The following is an 18,493-nucleotide window of genomic DNA, read 5'->3' as shown; positions in this document are numbered from 1 at the left end:
CTGTGGCCCAGAAGAGTTCACATATCGGCAGAACAGCGCTATTTGTTCAATATCACCTTTATCTTTGGACTCATCACAGGCGATGGAGTACACCACAGCTGAATTAATGTCTTGAATTTGCTGTTTGCTAATGTTTTCTGCCATTTTTAGGGTTCTGTCTTTAACAGTCTTCGCAGACAGAGGCATGTCTTTGATTTTCTGCACAATTTCATTCTTGTTTTTGAAGTCCATGTATAGATGTTCCGAAACCTTAAGGAATGCTTCTTTTATATACTCTCCATCTGTGAACGGCTTCCCATGCTTGACTATTTCCTGAGCGGCTACAAAACTAGCATATGTTGTGGAATTTGCAGACTTCACCCAATTCTTGAAATTATTTTTGCTCCTATCAACCTTCCTCATAAGTTCTGCAACGGCTTTTCGTCTCTCATCTCCATCTGGATATTTTTCTGCAAAGGCTGCGTGTTTATTCTGGAAATGTCTTGCAATATTTGACTTTTTGTTGTTTGCAAATTTCTCACCACATATTAAGCATACTGGTAAACCAGTCTTGTCAGTAGAGAATGCAAATGATTCTGTCCATGTATCATTAAACATTCTGTTTTCTTCAGAAATTTTTCTTTTCTTGCCTTTATCCATGGCTGGCCTACCGGGGGTCCAAAACAGGGACGTAATTAGAAATCAGAGGGCTCCATAGCAAAATTTGCTATGCCCGATGTCAGGGAACTGACATCAGAGTGAGAGGCGAAGGGGAGGCTCCCAGATTCTGCAGGCAAAGGACCCAGCACCAGGGGGAGAAGCAGCTTGGTAGAGGGGGGAGGAAATCAGCGCAACACCAGGGATAAAGGGGGGCAGATGGGGGAAGCGGAGAGAGAGCTCCGGGATTCTTCTCTGTACATCAGTGAGTAGAACCCTCCACTAGCCACGCCCTCCCTGCGCAGAAGACTCCCGCGCAGTGAGAGGAGGAGGCGACTGGGAGTCAGACAGCTTCTATGCTGGAAGAGGTTTAAGAAATGCCCACAGACGGATTCTGCTAGCGACTGAGACAGCTACGCGGAGATGGGCTGTGCAGTCAGAACGGTTTTAAAAGGCAATTAAGCCTAGAGAGGCGGCAGTTTACGCACGAGTAACTCAGACCCATTACACATGCCCCAAAGTGTACCATAAATCATAATCAGTGCCTGATGTAAATAATAATTAATAATGAGGCATTCGTCATTATAAAAATACCTTTTTTGACACTTTTTATTATTTCTTTGTTTGACCCCTCAGAATTACTCCTCCTCATAGAAATAAACATTAAATTAACAAGTTACCTTTTTTTGAGTGTGTGTTCTTCACTCCCCTTCAAAACAGTGACCAGTGTATATGGCCCCTTTCAATGCAGCCTGCTTACAAAGGCGGGAAAGACCAGCAATAAGCTGTTGCATAACGTTCCCCAAGGAAAGCGTTAGCTATTCATAGAATCATAGAATCATAGAGTTGGAAGAGACCACAAGGGCCATCGAGTCCAACCCCCTGCCAAGCAGGAAACACCATCAGAGCACTCCTGAGATATGGTTGTCAAGCCTCTGCTTAAAGACCTCCAAAGAAGGAGACTCCACCACACTCCTTGGCAGCAATTCACCAAACTTTCACCAAACTTTCCCCTGCTTAAGTTTAAAAAGGGGCTTCAAGAAACTAAAAAGGGGCTTCAGGCAACTAACTCCACGTGGAATTCCACGTGACCGCGACTTGCTATGCCCAATAATCAATGCCACAAAATGCCACAGAAAATTAACCAGGGCCCCAGTAAACCATAAATCATAATCAGTGCCTGATGCAAATAATAATTAATAATGAGGGCCCAATGTCATCCTCGTCATTATAAAAATAATCCCTCTCTTCGTGCCGCCCAGCCTCCCAAGAAAAAACCCCCACCTCAAACAGTCAGTCACAAAGCACAAATTCCACGCGACCGCAACTTGCTATGCCCAATAATCAATGCCCCAAAATGCCATAGAAAATTAATCAGGGCCCCAGTGTACCATAAATCATAATCAGTGGCTGATGTAAATAATAATTAATAATGAGGCATTCGTCATTATAAAAATACCTTTTTATTATTCATTTGTTTGACCCCTCAGAATTACTCCTCCTCATAGAAATAAAATTAACAAGTTACCTTTTTTTGAGTGTGTGTTCTTCACTCCCCTTCAAAACAGTGACCAGTGTATACGGCCCCTTTCAATGCAGCCTGCTTTCCCCAAGGAAAGTACAATTCACCAAACTTCCCCCTGCTTAAGTTTAAAAAGGGGCTTCAGGCAACTAACTCCTCCGCCTCCTCCCCTCGCCTCCTCCCCTCGCCTCGCCTCCTCCCCTCGCCTCCTCCCCTCGCCTCCTCCCCTCGCCTCCTCCCCTCGCCTCCGCCCCTCGCCTCCTCCCCTCGCCTCCACTCCTCGCCTCCTCCCCTCGCCTCCTCCCCTCCCCTCGCCTCCACTCCTCGCCTCCACTCCTCGCCTCCTCCCCTCGCCTCCTCCCCTCTCCTCCACTCCTCGCCTCCTCCCCTCGCCTCCTCCCCTCGCCTCCTCCCCTCGCCTCCACTCCTCGCCTCCTCCCCTCGCCTCCTCCCCTCGCCTCCTCCCCTCGCCTCCACTCCTCGCCTCCTCCCCTCGCCTCCTCCCCTCGCCTCCACTCCTCGCCTCCTCCCCTCGCCTCCTCCCCTCGCCTCCTCCCCTCGCCTCCACTCCTCGCCTCCTCCCCTCGCCTCCACTCCTCGCCTCCTCCCCTCGCCTCCTCCCCTCGCCTCCGCTCCTCGCTTCCTCCCCTCGCCTCCTCCCCTCGCCTCCGCTCCTCGCCTCCTCCCCTCGCCTCCGCTCCTCGCCTCCTCCCATCGCCTCCTCCCCGGAGCCGCAGCAAAGGCTTTAAAGAGCCACATGCGGCTCTGGAGCCGCAGATTGCCGACCCCCGTTCTATACGTTGAATCTGCAAGCTGCACATATTCTGCAACTTAAGTTGTCATTCTTTAGTTGGGACTTCGCTCGTTTTCCATTTTGGGGCTAACGAAACATGGGCCGCAGTAGCAGCATACATAAAATAACATTTTTTTGACACCTGGGAATTTCAGTCTGAATTATCTCCAAGAGAAAGGACTCTATATTTTTTTGGGGGGGGGGCAGTACTTTAAAGCATTTTTTTCCAAATCATTATGGATCATTTCCCAATAAACACCTTTTTGTTTATTTTTTGCTCCGGAGTGTGTCCTGAGAAAACCTGCTCTTTAAAGTTGAATAGGAGCAAATGGCAATTGAGGTTTTCCATTGATTGCTGTTTGCTCTGGTTGAGCTTTAAAGAGTATGTCTTTGTGGAGAAAGTTCCGGAGCAAAGAAGGGGTTCTACAGAGTCTCACCAAGCCTGCATGGAGTTTTGTCTTACCCTCAACCGGACGGAGACCAATAAATCATGTTATTATTTGTACCCTGCCCATCAAACTGGCTTGCCCCAGCCACTTTGGGTGGCTTCCAACAGACATAAAAACACAACAAACGTCAAACATTGAAAACCTCCCTATTCAGGGCTGCCTTCAGATGTCTTCTGAAAGTTATAATCCACACTAATGGATAGTGTTTGAAGAGATGCGTTTTCTCTGTGCCTTGTTTTCCCCTCCCCTCAGTCACTGTTTCCCTGCCCTCTGATAGTTCTGGAAACCTGAGATCCTTTGTGGGCATGTTGGCAGGCAAAACAGACAAGGTTTCATTCCTGTTTCTGAAGAATACATTCATTTATTTTTGATGTACCAATTTGATTTAGCCCCTAAATTCATCCCAGCTATTTTCTTCTCTTGCTGTGCTGCTGCTAAGCTCTTTGCTGCTCCCATGAGTGGGAAAATCCTGAAGAGACTTCCCGGCCTCAGGTCTTCATTGCTGCTCTTTCCGGTCTGAAAATAAGCCGGTTTTAGAAAGAGAGGAAGGTTATCTCCCTGCCCTCCACCTGAGCAGAGTTGGGAATTTCTTAGAGGCTCTGATATTCCTCTGACTTCAGACAAAACTGCAGCCATGTCAGACTGGGGAGATATGAGAGGGAAGCTTGCCTATGGGGTTCCTCTAGCTATTTACCAGAAACCTTTTTCTCTGCGATAGTTTAGACGAGGTTCCATTATGCACCAAGGGGAGCATCATATCAAGACGGCTTCTTTCTGGCAAAGCCACCCAAATACGGCATTGCAGATGTGAGGCATGATTGTGTCGCTCTTTATTCCTCCACAGTATTTTGCCCCATCTTGGGGTGGCTTTTCGGACCTGCAGGAGACAGGAAGGGACATCAGGGTTCAAGGCTGTGGCATCCCTTTCTAACAAAGAAGCGTTCTTTCTCCTCCAGTTCTGTCTTCCCTCCTACCGTTGGATGCAGCCAATGTGCTGCCCTGCAGATGTAGTTGGATTCCAACTCCCATCAGCTCCAGTCATCATGGCCAATGGTTGGGGGGGGGGCACGGGGATTGTAGTCAGCCATCATTTGGATGGCACCATGTTGGCCAAGCATAGACAAACTCGGCCCTCCAGATGTTTTGAGACTACAACTCCCATCATCCCCGACTACTGGTCCTGTTAGCTAGGGATGATGGGAGTTGTAGTCCCAAAACATCTGGCAGGCCGAGTTTGCCTATGCCTGATGTTGGCTATCCCTGCTTCAACCTCTCCCTCCCTGGTGAAGTTGGTCACACAGTCTGAATCAGTGCCTGGAGGTCTCCGCCTACCCCAGTCAGTTGTCCAATCCCACCTGGGGGAAGCGTTGCCAAGGAGACCAGGCCAGGTAGGGGAGGGATTACCTGCCCACACAATAGAGGGAGGATCTTACCTGGGAATCCTCACTTGGCTCCAGAGCTTCTAAGTTAATGCCTTATTTTGCAGGTTAACTTTTTTTCACAGGTTTTGCAGGTTAACTTTTCTTCACAGGTACGCGGGCGCTGCTACGTTAAGGTCAGTGTCAAAGGGCCGGAAAGGAATTTCCCTGCATTGGCAAGTTTTGCCTTTCCCGTAGCAAAACGTCACAACTTTGGCGGTATCAGGCCTTGGGCGGAATCCTTTTGTCCATCTTCCTCTTTGCGGCGGCGACACCAGGGTTCCCCGTTAAGGGGTTTCTGAAGGGAGGCTTTGACCGTACGCTGAAAGGTCGTCATTGCTTTCCCCTGCGGCGGCGGCGGCGTAACGGGGGCTGCTATCTCTGCTTGAACATATGTTCTCCAGAACTGGCCCATCCCCCCCCACTCGATAACCCTAATGCTCCCTAGGTCCCCGGCTGGGGACTGGGGAGGGAGAACGCCCAATGCCTGAGCCAAGGTCTACCCACATTTGAAATTTAATAAAGTTGTGGTCAATTTAATCCCATAGCACGTTGTCTTGAGTTGTTATTCCACATGACGGGGGGGGGGGGGCGCTCAGGATCTGGGGACTCCGCCTGTCCACGCAATGGATAAGACAAGGAATGGTCTTACCAATGCTTTTTATTCCATATTTACAGAGAGAGACTTAGAAATGCAGCCGCTTGGAGTAATGGCTTTGCTCATACCAATAACAAACTTAGTTGGTCTCTAAGGTGCTACTGGAAGGAATTTTTTAATTTTGTTTCGACTACGGCAGACCAACACCTACCTGTTGCTGTAAAGAAGTAAAAGATGCAGAAAAGGAACTCTGCTGCGGAAAGAAATGAAAACCCAAGAGTAGCTCACATACCAACACCCACATCCCAATTCACTATCTACCACAATTATTTTATAAGCTGCAATCTAACATAAGAAACAAACCCATCAGACTCAGTAGGGCTTACTTCAGAGTAAGCATGCATCCACTACACTGTAAGAAATATATGATGGGTTCCTTTACCATTTTCCTCCTTGTCTTTTATTACCACTAGCTGAGAATTCCTTGCAAGGCTCTTCTCTCGTCTCAGGATTTAACATTTGTTGAAGACCAGTAGCATGTCTCCCCGTGAAGATGCCACTGTGCAGGGCAGAGTCTGCAAGTGGAATTCGCCGGGCAGGAGAGAATCAGAGACAATATTAATGTTTCTGTTTAAGTCCCCATTTATAGGAATGGGGCGCGCATGCAGAAATCATTGTGGCAAATCCAGCAGCTTTCTAAGATATCCAAGAGGTCCTGCAGAGAATAGATACTACCACTATAACCAGTTTCAGCACCACCACCTGAGACCTCTGCTGCACCAGGTCTACGGAGCTCATCATAGCCATCCTCATGCGGCACATGATGAATGCACTGTCTCACTCTGTAAGGTAAAGGTAAAGGACCCTTGGGTGGCTAAGTCCAGTCAAAGGCGACTATGGGGTTGCGGCGCTCATCCGCTTTCAGGCCAAAGGAGCCGGTGTTTGTCCGCAGACAGCTTTCCGGGTCATGTGGCCAGCAGGACTAAACCGCTTCTGGAGCAACGGGACACCAAGACACTCAGCACAGTAGTCAGGTTGTCCCCTCGCCGCTTGAGGCTTAGCAAAGTGATTTGGCTCATCCACCAAGCCTTGGGCCTCCAAGCCCCTCTTGCCTTCCTCTCAGATCTTCCTTCTCCTTCCTCTTCCTCCACGGTCTCCTTCTTCTGGCTGTCCACTATGAACACTAGCACAGACTCCTTGTCCCCATCAACATGGATCAACCGACCAACTCACATAAATTGACTGACTCTTGACTGACTTAGTCTTCTTCTGGCTCATCTAGTTCAGCTCCAGCCACTCACACAGTCCAAACTGAGAATTCTAAACCTGCAGCTACCAATCAGAACGTGACCTCTTCGGTCCTTCTTTTGCATACTGAGAGTTCTGACCTTCAGAACTTAGAATCATAGAATTCTAGAGTTGGGAGGGACCTCAAGGATCATCTAGCAATGGAGGGGTATCAACTAAAGCATCCATGACAGATGGCCATCCAACCTCTGCTTAGTGACAGTTAACCCTGACCAGAGAGAAGACTTCCTCCACCAAACGCTCTGCAGTGTACATTACATGACAAAGGGCTCTCTCGCTCTCTCTTTGTGTGTGTGTGTGGTACAGTACCCATCAAGACACAGTTTAACCGAACTGGATTTCTTGATTCTCCAGCTTTAAGCAATTCGCCATCCGTAAAACGCTGGGCACCATAACCTGTCGCGCAGCAGTAAATTAATCAAGCAGAGTCTTCTTTGTAAACAGAATAAAACTTTTCCTTGAGGAAAATAAACTTGTTCAGAAATAGCATAGTTAAAGAGCATGCACAGAGTGCTCCTAGCAGCTATCTAACTCTTCACAGAGCCATAGACTTAGTTACTGATTAACTGGAGTCCTGGAGCCACTCTGTCTGCCTTAGCTTTACATAATACAGTGGTACCTTGTGTTAAGAACTTAATTCGTTCTCGAGGTCCATTCTTAACCTGAAACTATTCTTAACCTGAGGTACCACTTTAGCTAATGGGGCCTCCTGCTGCTGCCGCGCCGCCGGAGCACGATTTCTGTTCTCATCCTCAAGCAAAATTCTTAACCTGAGGTACTATTTCTGGCGTAGCAGAGTCTGTAACCTGAAGCGTATGTAACCCAAGATACCACTGTATAGGCCTTATGGGCCTTGCCTTACTTATTCTGCTTTCAAGAACCTTTGTCTCATGACACACCCCACCCAACAGATATTGGTCCTCTGTCATTTCAGGAGTGGGGGGCTCATGCCCCTAGAGACCAATGGTGGCTGGTGCCCAATGAGACTGGTAGGGCGAAGGGCAGAGAAGCCAACAAGAGACGGAACTAGACCCAATGACAGGCAGAGCCAACTCATCCTATTTTGGGTCCTATCCTGCTCCCTGCTGAGTTCTGCAAGGCCAACACTGAGATCAGGGGTGCCAACTTGAATAAAATATGGGGGGGGAGGTAAGCCCCACCCCTCATAATCAATCGCGGACAAAAATGGACAAAAGCCACTGCTAAATGTGCTTTCTGGATCCCTGTTTTGCCCCCTGACCTGCAGCCTGGTTTTTGCCAGAGTCTCTGCCCTGCAGATCATTCCGGGATCGTCTTGCAGATATCCCTACGGAAGGAAATCTGCCAAGCTAAGCTTCTCTAACCAGTTTGGGCCCCTTTAGCAGGCTGTTTTTAACAAGCACAGGCTCACAGGATGATGAGGTGAAGGGGGCATTCTTGAGAGATCGTTACAAAGAATAAGCCCAGTTGGAAATGGGGACCTGAAATGTCCATTGCTGTAGTGACACCATTCTCCACATGGGGGCTGTGCATGCATGTCTGTTAAAAACAGCTGGTTTTGATGGTTTTTAAGGCGAGATGAGCGCCGCAACTCCAGAGTCGGCCAGGACTGGACCTAAAGGTCAGGGATCCCTTTACCTTTACCTGAGAGTCCCATGGACAGCAAGAAGATCAAACCTATCCATTCTTAAGGAAATCAGCCCTGAGTGCTCACTGGAAGGACAGATCGTGAAGCTGAGGCTCCAATACTTTGGCCACCTCATGAGAAGAGAAGACTCCCTGGAAAAGACCCTGATGTTGGGAAAGATGGAGGGAACAAGAAGAAGGGGACGACAGAGGACGAGATGGCTGGACGGTGTTCTCGAAGCTACCAGCATGAGTTTGACCAAACTGCGAGAGGCAGTGGAAGACAGGAGTGCCTGGCGTGCTCTGGTCCAGGGGGTCACGAAGAGTTGGACACGACTAAACGACTAAACGACAACAACTTTTTGTAGCTCTACTGACAGAACTCCGAGAGGAATCCCAAGCTATTACATTGTTAAAGTGAGGTACCACTAAGGGATTGATGCATCTGCCCATTTTGTTTTCTCTCCATTTCTGTCTAGCCCAAAGACAGGGAGGCTCAGGGCAGATCTACACTCTTGATTTTTACATTAGGAAAGGGTTAAGAAACAGGTGTGGTACAAAGGGACAAATGACGCATGGCTTACAATGTTGCTAATGTGTTATTAAAATGTGACACCAGAGGGCGCTGCAGAGCAACCAGCTGTGCTTTTGATGGAAATAAACAAATAACAAAGTAAGATGCCCAGCTCTACCTCTCTTTCAAATCAGAACCAGTCAAGGCGGTGAAGGTCCTGTGTGAGTGTCTGGGAGGCGGTTGGAGGATGGATGGCGGCTAACAGATTGAGGTTGAATCCTGACAAGACAGAAGTACTGTTCTTGGGGGATAGGAGGCGGGCAGGTGTGGATGACTCCCTGGTCCTGAATGGGGTAACTGTGCCCCTGAAGGACCAGGTGCGCAGCCTGGGAGTCATTTTGGACTCACAGCTGTCCATGGAGGTGCAGGTTAACTCTGTGTCCAGGGCAGCTGTCTACCAGCTCCACCTGGTTCGCAAGCTGGGACCCTATCTGCCCATGGACTGTCTCACCAGAGTGGTGCATGCTCTAGTTATCTCTCGCTTGGACTACTGCAATGCACTCTATGTGGGGCTACCTTTGAAGGTGACCCGGAAACTACAACTAATCCAGAATGCGGCAGCTAGACTGGTGACTGGGACCGGCTGCCGAGACCACATTGAAGGGACAAGATACCCAAATCCTGTCTGAAATCACCCCAGGCTTCAATAATCACCCCAGGCCTCAAAACTGTCCAAAACTCCTTTTGTTTTCTAAAAATCCAAAACAGCTTTTCTCTGCTTGTCTCTGCTTATTCTCACAAGATGATGTGCATAGGCAAAATGTTACTTTTAAAAGCTAATGAATAGGCTCTGTTCATAGCAGGCCTGGGAAATGAATCTTATCTCATTCTAGTTGCAACATCTTGGACGTGCTTGGACATGCTGAACCACTCTCACTCCCCTTTCCTGGGAAGGGTGCCAAGAGTCCCAATAGTCCCAAGACAGCTTTCTGTTCATGCTCAGAGGAACTCATGGGGCAGGACTCCTGGAAAAGGAGGAGAAAGGAGGAGAGAACTGGAAAGGGGTATATATGCATGTGCACAGGACTGTCAACTTCGTGCATGCTTTTTGTGACTTATCACACTTGCTCCTTCTACCAGTTCATGGGTGGTAGAAATAAAAAGCCTTTTCTCTGAAACTATTCCTTGAGTGTCTGTTGACTCCCACTTCCCTTTCCCAGGAGCAATATTTTTCCCACCTGAGGGCAAAGCCTCATAAGGCTACAACATAACACCGGTCTTGAAAGACCTACATGGCTCCCAGTATGTTTCTGAGCAGAATTCAAAGTGTCGGTGCTGACCTTTAAAGCCTTAAAAAGCCTCAGTCCAGTATACCTGAAGGAGCATCTCTACCCCCATTGTTCTGCCCGGACGCTGAGGTCCAGTACCAAGGGCCTTCTGGCGGTTCCCTCACTGCAAGAAGCCAATTTACAGGGAACCATGCAGAGGGCCTTGTCGGTAGTGGCACCTGCCCTGTGGAATGCCCTCCCACCAGATGTCAAAGAGAAGAACAACTACCAGACTTTAGAAGACATCTGAAGGCAGCCCTGTTTAGGGAAGCTTTTAGTGTTAAACAGAACACTGTATTTTAATACTTTGTTGGGAGCTGCCCAGAGTGGCTGGGGAAACCCAGCCAGATGGGCAGGTTATAAATAAATTATTATTATTATTATTATTATTATTATTATTATTATTATTATTAGAAAAAACCTGTGATATTTTAGAATGATATATATGAGGGGTGTTCATTAAAGACTTCTCCTGAAGTACTTCCCCGTGGACTGAGACAAAGGAAACCGGGCACAGCTATTAGTCCTTCTCTACGTAGCCACCAGCAACTTCTCCCATTGCTTTATTTAGCTGTGGAGATCTTATCTGTAGAAGTTGGCAGCTTGCATCAGAAGCCACAGCTTGACCTCAGAAACCAGCATTTCATCATCTGGAAAAATCTTTCCCTTCAAAAATAACTTCATGGTCAGACGGAAAAGGGAACCACTTTAAAAATGAGTATAACGCTAGAAGTCACTGAGGGTACGTAGCTAGCTAACAGTTCTTTCCACATGCACGCGGTAGCCGAGGTTGACCAGCCAAGTTTGACTGATGTGGTAGCCAAGTTTGACCCCCCCCCTTGCTTATGTTTCAAACGCATAGGCTGCACAGGAACAGAATGGATACATGCATAGGCGGGGCACCTGCAGTAGGAAAGTAGCCACTGTAACTCTGCCTGGTGTGCCATGTACCATAGAAGGTAATAAATAAAAACCCAGGAAGGTGACTGGCTGTGCCCCCTGTGGTGCCATGTGCCATATAAGGGAATGATCAAAATAAAGGAGAGGGATTGGTGGTGTTTGTGAAGTTATGTTACAAGGTACAATGGTACCTCGGGTTAAGAACTTAATTCGTTCCGGAAGTCTGTTCTTAACCTGAAGCACCACTTTAGCTGATGGGGCCTCCTGATGGGCTGCGCTGCTACACAATTTCTGTTCTCATCCTGAAGCAAAGTTCTTAACCCGAGGTAATATTTCTGGGTTAGTTAGCGGAGTCTGTAACCTGAAGCGTGTGTAACCTGAAGCGTATGTAACCCGAGGTACCACTGTACTTGTTACAGTGGCCCCCAAAACTGTGCTTGGGAGCTCAGTTCTTTTGGCAGTTATCTCACTGAGACAATTTCCTGCAACATGCAGTTGCAGCGGACTCACCAATTAATAATGCGGCGGATCCACTCCTGCTAACTGCCCCCCCCCATTAAATCTAGCGCACCCACCTCATGGTACACCAGTTAACATGAATTTCTACAATTTACCACAGATTATCTAGTAGGGGACTGGTGTGAGGGAAAACTCAGTGATTTAGAGACTCAGGCAGGAGTTGATCAAACGAACAAAAAAAGTTTTATTAAACAAAAAGATTATGAAACAGTGGGTCAGGAAATGTGTTCTTTCAGGTAGAAGTTGACTTACTTAACTAACTATAAGATGTCTCAGGCTTTAACACAATACGTCTTAAACTTCAGTTACTAAAAATCAGGTGTTACACTTCAGGTGGTAAATATTTCCAGAATAGTTGGTAAAATGCTCAACACAGTCAATTTTTAAGAGCAAAAGAGGTGCTAAACCGTCCTTTAGCTGCAGCATACCTCCCCACAGTCACCCCAGTAAGTGGGAGAGGGAGGCTGTGGGCAACAGATGAGTTTAACATGCCTCAGGCGCATGCTCCTTTCTCTCTTAAAATTGGTCCCTGCTTTATACATGATTGGGAAGTTTTGTTTTGTTTTTTTAGTATCCTAGGACTGAGGCAAGAGCAGGAGGAGGAGGAGGCCATGGGAGGCACCTCAGTGGGGTGCCTCCCATGGCCCAAGAGCCTCAGATGAGGGGGCACAATACTTGCTCCGGGCACTTGCAACCTACACTATGCCACTGAGGAGGTTTCACAGGCTGGGCATTCAGCTCAAGACCCCACAAACAGCAGAGGTACAGGAGGGAGTTGCCTAAAGAGCACAGCGTTCAATTGGGTGAGACGATCTTTCAGGTATCCTGAATTCCAGGCTATACAGGGCTTCATACACAAAATATCCGAGCCTGCTAGCAAATTGTCAGCTTTCTGTGTATTCCTTTTGTTATGTCCTGATGTTCTCGCCCTGGGCCAGGGGTCTGCAACCTTTAAGACAAAAAGAGTCACTTGGACCCATTTCTGAAGAAAAACAACAACTGGGAGCCGCAAAACTCGTCATTATAAAAATAACTTTTTTGTCACTTTTTTATTATTTCTTTGTTTGACCCCTCAGAATTACTCCTCCTCATAGAAATAAACATTAAATTAACAAGTTACCTTTTGTGTGTGTGTGTTCTTCATTCCCCTTCAAAACAGTGACCAGTGTACAGTGGTGCCCCGCAAGACGAACGCCTCGCAAGACGGAAAACCCGCAAAACGAATTTCCTTATGGGCTTGCTTCGCAAGACGAAATGTCTTGTGAGTTCCTGCGGTTTCCCCCCCTCCCCCCCTTTTCCTATGCTGCTAAGACGCTCATCAGCTGATCCGCTGATAAGCCGCTTATCAGCTGATCCGCTAAAAGCCGCTAAACCGCTAATAGCGCTAATCCGCGAAGCTGTCAATGGGCTTGCATCGCAAGACAAAAAAACCACTATACTAAGAGCCTCACGGAACGGATTAATTTCGTCTTGCGAGGCACCACTGTACATGCCCCCTTTCAATGCAGTGACCAGCGTACATGCCCCCTTTCAATGCAGTGACCAGTGTACATGCCCCTTACAATGTAGCGGGCGGGCGGGAAGGTGATGTCGGGACGGTGCGTGACTAACACACGCACCGCCCCCATGCGACGTTACAGCCAGTACAGCGCCCGCCACAGTGGGGAGTGTCGGGGCGCACAATGCGCCTCTTCCCCTCGCTAGTATCCGCCCCAGAGCCGCGGCAAAGGTGTAAAAGAGCCACATGCGGCTCCGGAGCCATGGGTTGCAGACCCCTGCCCTGGGCCAACAGGGGGATACTGTAGATAGTTATGCAAATGAAGGATCGAAAGTGACGTTCAGTGATTGGATAGTTTGTATGCAAATGAAGGATCGAAAAGTGACGTTCTGTGATTGGATAGTTTTAGAAAGTTGCAACAGTTACAATTGTTCTAGAGCTCTATATAAGCAGGCTGACTGAGCTCCTCAGTTAGTTCTGTTCCAGATTACAAATAAAGAGCTGCTTTGGAAGAATCGCTGTGTCTTCTGATATGTTCGCCCACAACTTAACACCTTTCACAATACTGCACACCTCCCACTAGATAGCAGCTCTACAGATATTCAATCGACTGGTATCTCTTTGTTTTCAGAAGAAGAGAGATTTTTTGTGATTTCAAAATAATAATAATAATAATAATAATAATAATAATAATAATAATAATTTATGATTTATACCCCGCCCATCTGGCTGAGTTTCCCCAGCCACTCTGGGCGGCTCCCAATCAAAAGAATAAGTTGTTTTTTGTGGTTTCTTATCTTGGTCACCCACAACCAGAAATAGAGAAAGGGAGAACTAAGTCATGGTGAGATTGTGAAATTCTCTCTCCCAGGAGTAATAGCCACCACCATGGCTTGATGAAATGTAAACAAATAAATAAATAGCTTCTGAGAACTTTTCCATTCTGTCATGCTTTCTGATTTTAACACACACACACACACACTTGAATTTATATACCACCCTATACCCAGCGATCTCAAGACAGTTCACAGAACAAAATTAAAATATAAATATATGGCAGGAATAGCAATGATAGGGGGTCAGACCAAAAAGGGCATGTGACAAACTGTCTTTAAAAAATGAGTATAATGCCAGAAGTCACACAGGGTACATAGATAGCCAACAGTTCTGTCTGCAACCAGAGAGCTATGAATGCAAACTGGGCTCACAAGGGGAGGCTGTTGCTTTGCAACCAGGAAGAACCACAAGAGATTCCATCAGCCTTAGTTTGCTGCCATGTGCAGTCTGTCTGCCAGTGCTCTTCATCCCACATTACAATATCCAAGTGGCAACTAAGTCCATCCACACAGAATGAGTTGGAAGGGCCTTTGAAGGTCACCTGGTCCAAGCCCACCTTAGGGCAGGATAGCCTAAGTGAAGCACCCTGTCTTACTCCTCCTGCATGTCTCCCACACAGGGCTTGTTATAGCCCCGAAACAAAAATCTTGTACAGTAGAATATTTCCCCATAGTGGGGCATTGGCAAAAGAGCTGGCAAATTATATCTCACTTTTGAGCACTTTCTAAGCCCAGGTTGCCAGAAGAAAGCCTTACTTAAGCATCTTTCATGTTTGTGACACAGGAAGGAGTCACGTGTTCTACCACACAGATTATGGGGGAGTAGCTACTAGCTGTGATGACTCTGCTCTGTCTCCACAGTCAGAGGGAATAGTTCTTCTGAATACCACTAGCTAGAAACTGCAGGAACTACAGGCATCTGGCTGGCCACTGTGAGAACACGATTGTGGACCAGGTGGGCCATTGGCCTGATCCAGCAGACCCTCCATATGTTCTTATGATCATAGTGCTGTAATACTGAAAATCATGAGAACTTTAAATGCAGGGCGAAGGCACTGAGAAGAGGCTGGCCATAACAGTTTATGGGGAAGTATTAAGAAACCCTGTTGCAATCTGTTGCTTCTGTTGCAATAGGTATTATCTCCCAAATACCCCTTGTGCAATCGCCTTCTCAGGACACCCTGCTCACATGAAACTCACTCAACTATCCCACTATTATTAATATTTATTAAATTTGTATATCGCCCTTCATCCAAAGATCACAGGGCAGCTCACCAGATTAAAAAATGAGAACACAAAACAATAACACAGAAACCAGTATCCTCCCAGAAACACATTTCAAATGCCGTAGAAAGTTCAATCAGCCCAAGGAAAACAATTTTGCCTGGCGCCAGAAGATCTGTAATGAAGGGTCTCAGAGGATGATCGTATGGAAGCCTTCAATCGCTTCATTCCTGCCTCCCACTATGACTCCTGCCATCACATTCTCCAACTGCATTTCCTGAAAAGGGTGGGGTGGGGTTCAGATTACCCCACCGTACATTCAAGGAATGGGGTAGTCCTGCCCCCAATGGGACTTGCGGCCAGATACAAACCCTCCAACATAGGCCCAGATGAAAATAGGGACATTTCTCACTTCCCACCCCACAACTGACCCTCCTCAACCTCCCATTTTTGTGCCCTCCCCAGAATTTCCTATCATAAGAAGGGTGGCCGCCACCCCCATTACACAAACAGGACACAGCACAACCTTCCCTATCCTGAGAAAACCCCTTAGTCCTGATTTTATCTTATTTTGTTCTTTGGTAGATTTACAAAAAAGAAAAGCACATGCCAATAGATACATTTTAGAAAAGGGCAAGATTAGACGTGGATGCACAAATAATAATAATAATAATAATAATAATAATAATAATAATAATAACCAAGACCCCTTTCTTCCCTCCCTGCCCCCTGCCTGCCCCTCAGAGGTGGCGCGTCATGTGGGGCTGGGCCTCAGTGGTGGCAGCCTCTCCCCAACGGAGGAGGCCGGCAGCAGTGGCCATGGAAGAGGCCGGGGAGAGGCAACAGGGTGGTCCCTTGCCACCTTCGCTCGGCAGAAGCACCGGCTCACCCTCCTCCCTCAGCTCAGTGGTGGCAGAACTGGCGGGAGAAACAGGGACATTCCAGGATCAAGCAGAAGCCAGGGTGGTTTTCGTAATTTCAGGAGTGTCCCTGGAAAATCGGGACTCTTGAAAGGTATGCTGATACCCTCTCAGCTACCCTTAACCGAAATCATTTTTTAAAAACCGATAGACTAATAGCAAGTATGTTAGTGATTAAAGCGGCAAAAATAGCCAGCTGACACAAGGATCAAAAACCCGAGGTCAAAATGGGGAGTTGCTAATGCTGAGGCATTCTTCTTTAGATCTGCTTCTTTAGATTTGTTGTGTATTGAGTCAAAGGATTTTATATCTGTATTATTATTGTCTGCATTAGGGTAAAGTAACTGCCTTTTGGTTCCAGAGGGTACAGCTACTATTGGTTCATTTAAGCTGCTGTATTTGGATCCTCTGTCTTATTGGTTCCCTCCAAAAGCAGGACTGTGATTGCCTGAGATTGTTCCCTCCAAAATTGTATCCTTTCTAGCTGGTTCCCTGTGCCTATAAATGTAGCTCTTCCCTCCTCAGTCTTCAGTCTTGTTTGCTTTAATAAAGAAGTGTTACTAGAGAACTGTCTCCAGCATATTATGTCAAGAGAGCTGAAATCACAAACCCCACGTCACAACAACTGACGACGAAGGTGGGATCCGGAATGCTGAGGAGCGGTTAAACGCAGCCCTGCCTCAGAGTCCGGATTGTAGTCAACAACAAGACTCACTGGCCAGCTGAGAAAATGACCCTGCCCACAGGACAATGGAGAGTCCAAGGGTATTGGAGCCCTTCCAGCCATCAGAGCCCCACACGTGGGAAGACTACGTCGAACGCTTCGAGTTCTTCGCAGAGGCTCAAGGAATCACTGATGCCAGCAAAAGAAGGGCCACATTCCTGAGCTACTGTGGGCCTGAGATCTTCCAGCTGGCCAAGGCATTGCTTGCCCCAGCGAAGCTAAGTGAGACATCTCTCAAAGATATTCTTGCCTGCCTAACAAGTCATTTAGCGCCTACTGAGACCAAGATGGCCCGGCGGATGGAGTTTCATAAGAGGCAGCAGTGTGCTGGGGAGTCTGTATCTGCATTTCTAGCGGAACTGCGGAAGCTCGCTCAGCACTGCGACTTCAAAGATCTGGAAGAGACTCTCCTGGATCGGTTTATCGGTGGTCTGAGCAGCAAGAAAGCCAGAAGACGCATCGTGGCCAAAGAAGAGGTTACCCTTGCTTCAGCCTTGAAGGAGGCCACCGGCACGGAGAATTATGAAAGAGAGGAGCTTGATGCCAGTCGCAGGGTCCCTAAGCCACAGATAGAAGTTGCGCATGCCATGGACGGGCTAGAGGCTACTCCGAGCCAGAGCCCAGTCCGTGGGGTCGAGTCAGTGCGTCAGGCCTGCACAGTGCACAAAGATCACTGAGGCAGGTGCCCTGGTTGTGGCGGAAACCATGAGCGGAAGACTTGTCGTTTCCAGGATGCTATGTGCCGGACGTGCGGAAAGACAGGTCACATCACCAGGGTCTGTAGATCGGTGGCGTTGGGAGCGACAGGAGCACCTAGACTGGAGCATCGCAGATCGGCCACAGCAAACCATGTTCTAAAGGACTGCCACTACGTAACGGAGATCAACGGGAGGGTCGTGCAGTTTCCAGCGCAAGGCAAGACACACGTCAAGGTGAAGATTGAGGGTCAGCTGTGCGACATGGAGGTGGACTCCGGATCTGGATTCACTATCGTGTCGGACCAGACCGCAAGGACATTCTTCCCCAGGGGTAAGTTGCCCCCTCTGGAACCCTTCCCGGCAACTTTGCAGTCATACTCAGCGGGCCGCATCCATGTCATGCGAATGTGTGCCGTGAGAGTACAGTTCCGGGATAAACAGGCGGTACTCAAACTGGTGATTGTGAAGGGCAGTCGCCCCAGTCTCCTGGGCACTGACTGGTTCCCCGCCCTGGGACTGAGTATATCAGGGCTTAATTCAATCCAAACCTGCCCTGAGATGAGCGAGGTATGCAAAGAATTTGCTGGTCTCTTTAATGGAAAACTGGGTTGTTATAAAGGGCCCCCAGTTGACTTCGAATTGGACCCTGGGGTGGGCCCCAATCTGACGCAAACCAAGGCGAGTGCCATTTGCACTGCAACCCAAGATCGAAGCAGAGCTGGATAAATTGGTCAAGCAGGGAGTTCTCTCACCCGTGGACTCCGCTAAGTGGGAGACTCCAATCGTCATGCCCCTTAAAGCAAATGGGGAAGTTAGGATCTGTGCTGATTACAAATGTACTATCAATAAGGCACTCAGGGGAAACTCATACCCCATTCCAGTCGTATCACATCTGTTGGCTAAACTGGCTGGGGGCAAGGTGTTCGCCAAACTTGACCTGGCACAAGCTTACCAACAGCTGCCAGTAACCCCACAATCAGCGGAAGCACAGACTATTGTCACA

The 18,493-nt window shown here is 48.0% G+C and overlaps 1 protein-coding gene and 1 long non-coding RNA gene across 3 annotated transcripts in view; both read right to left on the bottom strand.

Moving 5' to 3' along the window:
- Positions 1 to 521: 521 nt before the first annotated feature.
- LOC310838206 lies at positions 522 to 2,212 on the bottom strand. 2 transcript variants are annotated; one of them, XR_014560798.1, is made up of 3 exons: positions 2,165 to 2,212; positions 1,317 to 1,388; positions 522 to 646 (listed from the first exon to the last, which is right to left on the bottom strand). It is a non-coding gene; the product is annotated as an uncharacterized lncRNA (long non-coding RNA). The 2 variants fall into 2 exon arrangements; XR_014560799.1 differs by lacking the exon at positions 2,165 to 2,212 and having other exon boundaries at positions 1,317 to 1,397.
- A 743-nt stretch (positions 2,213 to 2,955) lies between these two features.
- The window catches only part of LOC310837993 (killer cell lectin-like receptor subfamily F member 1), a 77,677-nt gene continuing 62,139 nt past the window's right edge, over positions 2,956 to 18,493 (bottom strand). Inside the window, exon 6 of the mRNA XM_083725310.1 lies at positions 2,956 to 4,277. Within this exon, the coding sequence (XP_083581436.1) occupies positions 4,154 to 4,277 (124 nt within the window). The 3' untranslated portion in view covers positions 2,956 to 4,153. The remainder of the gene's footprint in view (positions 4,278 to 18,493) is intronic.

Source organism: Podarcis gaigeae (genome assembly GCF_964106915.1).
Source record: "Podarcis gaigeae genome assembly, chromosome: 2".
Taxonomy (NCBI): Eukaryota; Metazoa; Chordata; class Lepidosauria; order Squamata; family Lacertidae; genus Podarcis; species Podarcis gaigeae.
This window is presented reverse-complemented; position numbering and strand designations above follow the sequence as displayed.